This window comes from Colobus angolensis, unplaced genomic scaffold (assembly GCF_000951035.1).
Source record: "Colobus angolensis palliatus isolate OR3802 unplaced genomic scaffold, Cang.pa_1.0 Scaffold245, whole genome shotgun sequence".
In the NCBI taxonomy this organism is placed as follows: domain Eukaryota; kingdom Metazoa; phylum Chordata; class Mammalia; order Primates; family Cercopithecidae; genus Colobus; species Colobus angolensis.
In genome coordinates, this window is record NW_012115655.1 from 2,463,588 (window position 1) to 2,473,975 (window position 10,388).

At 47.6% G+C, this 10,388-nt stretch overlaps 1 protein-coding gene across 1 annotated transcript; it reads left to right on the forward strand.

The window, feature by feature from the left end:
- Positions 1–621: 621 nt before the first annotated feature.
- On the forward strand, positions 622–6,995 carry LOC105514460 (26S proteasome non-ATPase regulatory subunit 2). The gene is made up of 15 exons (XM_011945833.1): positions 622–775; positions 954–1,014; positions 1,261–1,407; positions 1,577–1,683; positions 1,881–2,008; positions 2,238–2,325; positions 3,733–3,895; positions 4,019–4,120; positions 4,315–4,460; positions 4,713–4,796; positions 5,316–5,484; positions 5,573–5,667; positions 5,851–5,977; positions 6,397–6,515; positions 6,652–6,995. Exons 1-15 carry the CDS (start codon positions 647–649, stop codon positions 6,832–6,834), a joined length of 1,848 nt encoding a protein of 615 aa, XP_011801223.1. The 5' UTR covers positions 622–646; the 3' UTR covers positions 6,835–6,995.
- Positions 6,996–10,388: the final 3,393 nt, after the last annotated feature.

Sequence of the window (10,388 nt, forward strand, 5' to 3'; positions counted from 1 at the left end):
CCACCTCGCCCGGCTAGTTTTTTTGTAGCTTTTAGTAGAGACGGGGTTTCACCGTGTTAGCCAGGATGGTCTCGATCTCCTGACCTCGTGATCCTCCCGTCTCGGCCTCCCAAAGTGCTGGGATTACAGGCTTGAGCCACCGCGCCCGGCCGATGTCTGTGAGTTTCTTGAGGACAGAGACTTTGTGTCTTCTTAGTACTAACATCTAGCACAGTGCCTGGTGTGTAGTAGGTATTCATTATTTATTTTGGGTAAGTGAATTCAATGGGGAAAATGAGTGCCTGGCACTTTCTGAATTCTTTGTTACTTTTACTTTTGTAGTTGTGTGAATTACGTGCCTGAGCCTGAGAACTCAGCCCTACTGCGTTGTGCCCTGGGTGTGTTCCGAAAGTTTAGCCGGTTCCCTGAAGCTCTGAGATTGGCATTGATGCTCAATGACATGGAGTTGGTAGAAGACATCTTCACCTCCTGCAAGGATGTGTATGTAGGGAAGAAGCTGGCAAAGAGATAAGCTCACGAATAGGACATTTGCATAAAGAGCTGGGACTTGTAGTTTCTGGTTAGGGCTTGAGGGGTTTTCCTGTGCCCTTAGTGGGCAGTGGTGAGCAGATATATGGACTCTCTCCACAGGGTAGTACAGAAACAGATGGCATTCATGCTAGGCCGGCATGGGGTGTTCCTGGAGCTGAGTGAAGACGTTGAGGAGTATGAGGACCTGACAGAGATCATGTCCAATGTACAGCTCAACAGCAACTTCTTGGCCTTAGCTCGGGAGGTGAGACTGCCCTTTTTTCATCAAGGCCTTTTTATCATAATTCTACCTGCCATTTCACCTCGCCGACTATACCTCTGACTAGACTCTCCTTGATTAGAATTGCCATTCAGTGGGATAGCAGAAGGGACAGCTGGGGGAGTTCTAGGGGAGCAGTTGTGACCTTCTGACTTCTCTTCAGCTGGACATCATGGAGCCCAAGGTGCCTGATGACATCTACAAAACCCACCTAGAGAACAACAGTGAGTAGCCCTCTCTGTGTATGGGAGTTGGGGGATTGTAGTTACGCCCCTTGTATTGGGAGTGATGGCTTGGCCAACATGCTTATCCTACTGAGCTCAGAATCCCCATGAACTTTTTTTCAGGTCACTGCTTGGGGGTATAGGTAGAGGATACTAAAGGACTAGTTCAGAACCAGAAACCAGCTGCCATGCTGTGTTTCTTTCCTGTCCTAGCTGAAACCTTCTTTCCTCTCCCTCCTGTTACAGGGTTTGGGGGCAGTGGCTCTCAGGTGGACTCTGCCCGCATGAACCTGGCCTCCTCTTTTGTGAATGGCTTTGTGAATGCAGCTTTTGGCCAAGACAAGCTGCTAACAGATGATGGCAACAAATGGCTTTACAAGAACAAGGACCATGGTATAATTCCATTCCTGCTTTGTCTTTTGTTTTGCTTTGATCAGTTCTTTTGTCCTCTTGGAGTCATCTGACAAGGGATCCACTGTGCAGTTCTTTGGAGAGCTCTTTATAATAACAGGATCCTCAGGATAGGACCATTTTAAGACTAATAGATTCTTCCCTGGTATAGGAATGTTGAGTGCAGCTGCATCTCTTGGGATGATTCTGCTGTGGGATGTGGATGGTGGCCTCACCCAGATTGACAAGTACCTGTACTCCTCTGAGGACTACATTAAGGTTCGTCTGCATACAGCCTGCTTATGGGGACTTCCCCCTTCCATATTCTAGTGCCTAGCAGTGCCTCTCTTGCACTGGTGAGGTCTGCCCAGTTTTTAACTCCAGTTAAGGTGGGTGCTGCAGTGAGGCCCATGTTGCATCCTTTGTGGTGAGGAAGGTAGAGTATCCTGAGTGAAGAATCTGTTTACTCTTTGTAGTCAGGAGCTCTTCTTGCCTGTGGCATAGTGAACTCTGGGGTCCGGAATGAGTGTGACCCTGCTCTGGCACTGCTCTCAGACTATGTTCTCCACAACAGCAACACCATGAGACTTGGTTCCATCTTTGGGTAAGGTTCCTCACTTTTCTTTCTGGTAGTGCTCAGCCTGTACACTCTGGAGAACAGGAACTGGGCCCTTTTCACCTATATTGCCAAGGGCTACCACTATTCCTACTGGGTATCTGACTCTTGGTGAATGTTTGTTGAAATGGTGAATGAATGACCAATTCTCTTTTTGTACTTTTCTTGCTGCATCCTTGGGTATGTGTTGGGGACCGCCTCCCCATGGCTTTTGCAGGCTAGGCTTGGCCTATGCTGGCTCAAATCGTGAAGATGTCCTGACACTGCTGCTGCCTGTGATGGGAGATTCAAAGTCCAGTATGGAGGTAAGTAGAGGCTGTTGAGCATTTAGAGTAAGTAGGGAAGGTGCTTTGAGTCCTACTTTCTGTGATAATGAAAAAGAAGTAAGTGTGTGCATGTGTGCATACATATACATGCCTCTTTGTGTGTATTGAGGGGTGTCACCTCAGTGAAACCCCTTGATCTGGGATTCTAAGCCTCTGGTGGTTTTAAGGCTAAAGAGTTAACATTTTAGGCCTGGTGCAGTGGCTCGTGCCTGTAATCCCAGCACTTTGGGAGGCTGAAGTGGGCGGATCACTTGAGTCCAGCAGTTTGAGACCAACCTGGGCAAGACTGTGAAACCCCATCTCTACCAAAAATACACAGAAAAATTAGCCGGGTGTGGTGGCACTCGCCGATAGTCCCAGCTACTAGGGAGGCTGAGGTGGGAGAATTGCTTGAACCTGGAGGTGGAGGTTGCAGTGAGCTGAGATTGTGCCACTGCACTCCAGCCTGGGTGACAGAGTGAGACCCTGTCTTTAAAAAAAAAAAAACAACAAAAGTTAACATTTTAGTATTGCGTTCTGTCCCTTGGAATGTCTGAGAAACTACTTGGACTAGAGTGAAGTGTAACTTAACACAGCCTGGGGTTGATGATTCTTCTTAGTATTGTAGACATTGGTCAGCCTTAAATGTTCATACTTGTGCAGCATCATTAATGGATAAATATAGCATGGTGGCTAGTGGCATAGGTTTTAGAGTCAGAAAGACTTGAGTTCAAATCTTGCCACCTCTGCTTATAAGCAGTATGATCTTGAACAAGTAATTCAGTCTCTTCAGGCCATATTTTTCTCATCCATAAATGGGGATAACGGCCAGGTGCGGTGGCTCACGCCTGTAATCCCAGCACTTTGGGAGGCTGAGGCGGGCGGATCACAAAGGCAAGAGATCAAGACCATCCTGTCTAACATGGTGAAACCCCGTCTCTACTAAATACAAAAATTAGCTGGGCATGGTGGCGCGCACCTGTAGTCCCAGCTACTCGGGAGGCTGAGGCAGGAGAATCACTTGAACCCAGGAGGTAGAGGTTGCGGTGAGCCGAGATTGCGCCACTGCACTCCAACCTGGCGATAGAGTGAGACTCCGTCTCAAAAAAATAAAAAAAAAAAAGAAAAGGCAGTGCAGGGGATAACCTCAGGACCTGTGATCCTGGGGTTTTCATGAGGGTTAAATGTTGATAGTATGCAAAACAGTTGGCCTAGTGGCTGGCATATAGTATATATTCAATGAGTAATGGCTACTATTGTTATTTTGATCTACCATCAAAAAGGGATTATAAACTAATGTTATTAGTGAGAATGTCTTGCAGTGGACTGTAGGAATAGGCTATCTTGAATCAAGACATAAATGTTTTAATAACTTACTGTGTGTAATACTGATTTTCCTACCTCTAGGTGGCAGGTGTGACAGCTCTAGCCTGTGGAATGATAGCAGTGGGGTCCTGCAATGGAGATGTAACTTCCACTATCCTTCAGACCATCATGGAGAAGTCAGAGACTGAGCTCAAGGATACTTATGCTCGTTGGCTTCCTCTTGGACTGGGTCTCAACCACCTGGGTGAGGGGATGTTTCTATTTGGGCAAAGAGCTGACAGTAACTGGATACAACAGGGAGGGTTTATGTGTCAGGCTGTGCTGGATGGAGGCAACTATCTTCTGACCCCTTGAATCTGTCCTGTAGGGAAGGGTGAGGCTATCGAGGCAATCCTGGCTGCACTGGAGGTTGTGTCAGAGCCATTCCGCAGTTTTGCCAACACACTAGTGGATGTGTGTGCGTATGCAGGTCTGTGTCTTTATGAGTCTGTCTTGTGCTTCCCCAGTGACTCCTCACTTCTTTCTTGGTCCTTATTTTCGGGTTGTTTCTCCTTTCTCCTTCATTGTGATCTGCTCTAGATTCTTTAGACTTCTACTATTTTCCAAAGCATTTCCTTGGTAACTTCTCATTTCTGTCCGTTCTCCCTCACCACCCTGATGCAGGCTCTGGGAATGTGCTGAAGGTGCAGCAGCTGCTCCACATTTGTAGCGAACACTTTGACTCCAAAGAGAAGGAGGAAGACAAAGACAAGAAAGAAAAGAAGGACAAGGACAAAAAGGAAGCCCCTGCAGACATGGGAGCACATCAGGTTATATGGGCAGCTGGGCACTTTCAGAGAGGCTGTGAGAAGACATAAGCATACAGGGGAGCTAGGTTTGGTTTTTGCTTTAGCGCCCCTCTGGGTATTGCCACGTATTGAAAGCGTGAGACTGGGTTCTGTACGTAAGGGGTAAGGGTGTTCTCCACAGGATGGCTTTTTATTTTCAGATGGGACTTGAGGCAAGGGTGACTGTTTTTTATTCCTTGAGCTTAGTGGGTTCTGGTGTCTCTTCAATTGCAGGGAGTGGCTGTTCTGGGGATTGCCCTTATTGCTATGGGGGAGGAGATTGGTGCAGAGATGGCACTACGAACCTTTGGCCACTTGGTGAGTATAGCATGAAGAAAATTGGAATATATTGGTTTTGATGACCTGCGGTTCCCCAGTGAAGACTTTTCTGATGGGTTTTCTTGGTGGACAGGTGGTCTTTTTGCTGTGCTTTTTCTTTTTCGAAACGGAGTTTCGCTGTTGTTGCTCAGGCTAGAGTGCAATGGCACGGGCTTGGCTCACTGCGACCTCTGCCTCCTGGGTTCAAGTGATACTCCTGCCTCAGCCTCCCAAGTAGCTGGGACTGCAGGCGGACACCACCATGCCCAGCTAATTTTTGTATTTTTAGTAAAGACAGGGTTTCACCATGTTGGCCAGGATGGTCTCAGTCTCTTGACCTTGTGATCCAACCGCCTCGGCCTCCCAAAGTGCTGGGATTACAGGTGTGAGCCACTGCGCCTGGCCTGCTGTGCCTTTTCTACAGAAGTTAAGACCCCCTTTTACCCATCAGTCCACTCCTGTAATGGAACTTGTTTTTACTGCATTCCCCTTTATTGTTGTATTTTCTTGGATCATCAGCTGAGATATGGGGAGCCTACACTCCGGAGGGCTGTACCTTTAGCACTGGCCCTGATCTCTGTTTCAAATCCACGACTCAACATCCTGGATACCCTAAGCAAATTCTCTCATGATGCTGATCCAGAAGTTTCCTATAACTCCATTTTTGCCATGGGCATGGTGGGCAGTGGTGAGTATCGGGCAGAAGAAGATTATAAACAGATTGGGGGAAGATTTGAGGCCCCTTTTTTCACTTCTGTAATGCTTAACATTTCCAGGTACCAATAATGCCCGTCTGGCTGCAATGCTGCGCCAGTTAGCTCAATATCATGCCAAGGACCCAAACAACCTCTTCATGGTGCGCTTGGCACAGGTAACGAATAGAACTCTTCTCCACAGAGCATGCTGGGGAAGTATCTGTGGTGATGGAAGGAGGAACATGGAGTGCTGGCCCAGGAGGAAAAATGTGACCACGTGGGAGATTTCTGTTTGGCTGGGTTAGGCAATGTCTCCTCAGTGGTGACTCCTCACCTCTACTTCCCTCTGTTTTTTTCAGGGCCTGACACATTTAGGGAAGGGTACCCTTACCCTCTGCCCCTACCACAGTGACCGGCAGCTTATGAGTCAAGTGGCCGTGGCTGGGCTGCTCACTGTGCTTGTCTCTTTCCTGGATGTTCGAAACAGTGAGTTCCTGTCAGAAATTTTATATCATAGCATGTAGTGCTCTGACTCCACCCTTTCCAGGACCACTTGGATAATTTAAGTTCAGGACCCTAAGTTAGCTCTGTATCACTCTAAGTTCCTGAGATTCTTTGGGCCTTTCATCACCCACACATTTTCGATCTGGGCCAAAGAGGCTTGAGGGTGGTGTGCCCAGCATCTACTCCTAAGTCACTGAGGAAATGCGATTTTCAAGTCTAAGGGCTATAAGCAAAGTGAGGTGGGGGTATCTCTGGGTTAGTAGTAGGTTATATGAGGGGAGGAATATGGATTCAGTCGTATGACTGAGGGGTTAAAGGGTCAGGGCTGAGGTGGGCTCTAGTGTTTCTGGCCAGGCCTGCCCTTTTGTCTCCCAGCTTTTTGTCCTGTCTGCTTCCCTCAGTTATTCTAGGCAAATCACACTATGTATTGTATGGGCTGGTGGCTGCCATGCAGCCCCGAATGCTGGTTACGTTTGATGAGGAGCTGCGGCCATTGCCAGTGTCTGTCCGTGTGGGCCAGGTGAGAGGTTGAGTAGAGGGGAGGGCTCAGGCTGTATTCCCAAACTGGAGAATGTACATATACTTGCTTTGCTGAAACTGGCGTGGGCAGTGGGTTGTTGCTACTTTTCCATCTTTTCCATTTTCTTACCCTACAGGCAGTGGATGTGGTGGGCCAGGCTGGCAAGCCAAAGACCATCACAGGGTTCCAGACACATACAACCCCAGTGTTGTTGGCCCACGGGGAACGGGCAGAATTGGCCACTGAGGAGTTTCTTCCTGTTACCCCCATTCTGGAAGGTTTTGTTATCCTTCGGAAGAACCCCAATTATGATCTCTAAGTGACCACCAGGGGCTCTAAACTGCAGCTGATATATCAGCAGGCCATGCATCCTACTGTCAAGGGTGGACACGGCTGCAGACTTCTGGGGGAATTGTTGCCTCCTGCTCTTTTGTTACTGAGTGAGATAAGGTTGTTCAATAAAGACCTTTATCCTCAAGGCCTCTCTCTGTCTGTTTTCTGGGGTGTCATTGCTGGAGTCGAAACTAGGGTAAGGAGTGGAAGTGAGAGGACATCGTTTGGAGCAACTCTGAGTCTAGGTTAGCAGTGGGGCTGCCCTGGATGGAAAGAACTGAGCCTCTCCCCTGGGTGGAAAAAACTAAGCCCCTCCTTTCTAATCATCTTCTGTTTGCATTTTCTTAGAACCCTTGAGAAGCCAGTAAATGTAATGGATCTTCTTTTTGTTTTGTTTTGTTTGTGACAGAGTCTCGCTGTGTCCCCCAGGGCGTCGTGCAGTGGGGCAATCTCGGCTCACTGCAACCCCTGCCTCCCGGGTTCATGCCCTTCTCCTGCCTTGGCCTCCCGAGTAGCTGGGACTATAGGCGCCTGCCACCATACCTGTCTAATTTTTGTATTTTTAATAGAGACAGGGTTTCGCCATGTTGGCCAGAATGGTCTCGAACTTCTGACCTTAGGTGATCCACCTGCCTCGGCCTCCCAAAATGCTGGGATTACAGGTGTGAGCCACCATGTCCAGCCAGTGGATCTTCTTCCTAGGAGATGCAAACACAAATTTTTACACAAACTCTTCCAAATAACTTTTCAGGGGGCTTGTGGATCCTGTAAATAACCCCCCCACCCTCACCCTCCATCACCAATACACCCTCTTCAAGCCTATCATCTCCTGATCTTGGGCTAAGGATGCCCAAGAGTGGGCAGCAGCCTCATACTTTTCTAACTTGACTTCTGTGCTACTGAGTGAAAGGGACATCTTTACCTCCCGCAACCCTCTGTCTCTCTTGGAAGGCTGCTATTTGAGGGATCTGATCACGTTAATATCTTCTAGGATGTCCTTGTAGAAAGTGGATTCAAGAAGGCTTGACCCTCAGCCTCCCAAGTAGGTAAGGTAGGGCTACAGGTGTGTACCGCCACATCTGGCTTGTTTTGTTTTCTGTTTTTTTTTTTAGAAATAGTCTCACTCTTATCACTCAGTCTGGAGTGCGGTGGCGCAGTCATAGCTCACTGTAGCCTCGAACTCCTGGATTCAAGTGATCCTCCTGACTCAGCCTCCCATGTAGTAACTAGGACTATAGGCATGAGCCACCACACCTGGCCTATTTTTATTTTTGGAGAGGTGGGGGTTTTGCTATGTTGCCCACGCTGGTCTCAATCTCTTGGCTTCAAGGGATCCTTCCGCCTCAGCCTCCCAAAGTGTTGGGATCACAGACATGAGCCAGTGTGCCTGGCCACTTATTTATTTATTTATTTTTTGAGACAGAGTCTCGCTCTGTCGCCCAGCCTGGAGTGCAGTGGTGCGATCTCAGCTCACTTTAGCCTTGGCGTCTGGGATTCAAGTGACTGTCCTGCCTTGGCCTCCTGAGTAGCTGGGACTATAGGCATGCGCCACCATGTCCTGCTAATTTTTGTATTTTTAGTAGAGACGGGGTTTCACCATGTCTGTCAGGGTGGTGTCGATCTGACCTTGTGATCTACCTGCCTTGGCCTCACAAAGTGCTGGGATTACAGGCGTAAGCCACCATGCCTGGCCCAGTTATTTTATTACTAAAGTTTTTTAGAGACAAAGTTTCACTTTGTGGCCCAGGCTGGAGTGCAGTGGCATGATCAGAGCTCACTGCAGCCTTGAACTTCTAGGCTCAGGTGATCCTCCCACATCAGCCTCTCAGGTAGGTAGCTGGGATTACAGGCACGAGACATCAGCAATTTTGGATTGAGTCATCTTGGCAGCCTGTATAAAAAGGTTGAAACGGGACTAAGGAATCCCTGTTGAGCCTCTTTATTGTTCCTGCCATAATCTTCAAGTTAGCATGTGTGATGTGATGAGCCTCTGTTATTATATAATGTGGATACAGTAGTTGCCTTACCTGATTTCCAGTGGTGGTGATGTTAAAATAAATTAAAAAGTGATTTGTAAGCCAGGCGCGGTGGCTCAAGCCTGTAATCCCAGCACTATGGGAGGCTGAGACGGGCGGATCACGAGGTCAGGAGATCGAGACCATCCTGGCTAACACGGTGAAACCCCACCTCTACTAAAAATACAAAAAACTAGCTGGGCGAGGTGGCGGGCGCCTGTAGTCCCAGCTACTCGGGAGGCTGAGGCAGGAGAATGGCGTAAACCCGGGAGGCGGAGTTTGCAGTGAGCTGAGATCCGGCCACTGCACTCCAGCCTGGGCGACAGAGCAAGACTCCGTCTCAAAAAAAAAAAAAAAAGTGATTTGTAAACCGAAAAGAATAATTCTCTCCCAAATTGTGATTTGGGTGATTGTGCATTAGAATAAGATAGTTTCATAGTGGCTTTTAACCTTTCACCTTTAGTTCTTCATTCAGCAGTGAATAGCAACGGAGCCTTACTCTGCATCAGACATTAGTCTATGGGGATGCAAATAGAGAAAAAAAAAATCTATGCTCAAAAAGTTTAATGCAATGATGAAAACAATTGTGATCGATACTTACCAGGGTGTGAACAAGGTACCCTGGGATCACTGAGATGGGGCCTAAGTGCCTAGGGCAGTCAGGGGTGACTTTGAGGAAGCTTATATGCTTAGAGGAAGATAAGTTTGTACAGAGGAAAAGAGGGCAGAATATAGCTAAGGGAGTAGCAAAGGCAAGAAGGAGGAAAAGCTATTTTCAGAAACTTACCGATAATTTCGTTTGGCTAAATGTATAGGGGCCAGGGAAAAGTGTGGCAGGAGATACAGCTAGAAATTCAGGCTCAGACCAGGTTTACAAGAGCTTTGTTGTGCTAAGAATTTGACAGTATCTTTCAATGGGGCCCATTGAATGAGAGCAGAAAAGTGATGTGATCAGCTATCTGGGTGAGAAAGCTAACCCTGGAGGGCAGGAGAGCAGGCAAGGAAAATGAATGCTTGAACTAAGGCAGTTGAAATGGGGACATAAGGAAGGGTAGAATATTTTTTAAAAGATAAAATCAATAAGACTTGATTTTGATCCAAATACCAATAGGACCTGGTGTCTGATTAGATGTAGTGTGTGGATGGAGAAGGAATATAGGATGAATCCCAGATTTTCAGGTTAGGCACTATCCATTATGTAAGCAACAATATATTTGGGGGACTTGACTGAGTAAGGAAAGTTAACAAATTCTGGCCAAGTAATAAGTATCAGAGTTTGGATGAAAACCCAAGCTATCTGACCTGTGGATTTGGCTCTAGATGATGGTCCCCGGCCTCTGTCAGTGTTTTCTTTTTTTTTGAGACGGCGTTTCACTCTTGTTGCCCAGGCTGGAGTGCAATGGCAGGATCTTGGCTCACTGCAACCTCCGCCTCCCGGGTTCAAGCAATTCTCCTGCCTCAGCCTCCTGAGTAGCTGGGATTACAGGCATGTGCAACCATGCCCAGCTAATTTTTATATTTTTAG

What these genes read in the sequence shown, in the direction of transcription:
- LOC105514460 (XM_011945833.1), top strand. Translation starts at nt 647, where the DNA reads ATGGCATTCATGCTAGGCCGGCATGGGGTGTTCCTGGAGCTGAGTGAA. An exon ending in AACCCACCTAGAGAACAACA is followed by an intron (nt 1,015 to 1,260) that starts GTGAGTAGCCCT and finishes CTCCTGTTACAG; the next exon opens with GGTTTGGGGGCAGTGGCTCT. An exon ending in TGTCTGTCCGTGTGGGCCAG is followed by an intron (nt 6,516 to 6,651) that starts GTGAGAGGTTGA and finishes CTTACCCTACAG; the next exon opens with GCAGTGGATGTGGTGGGCCA.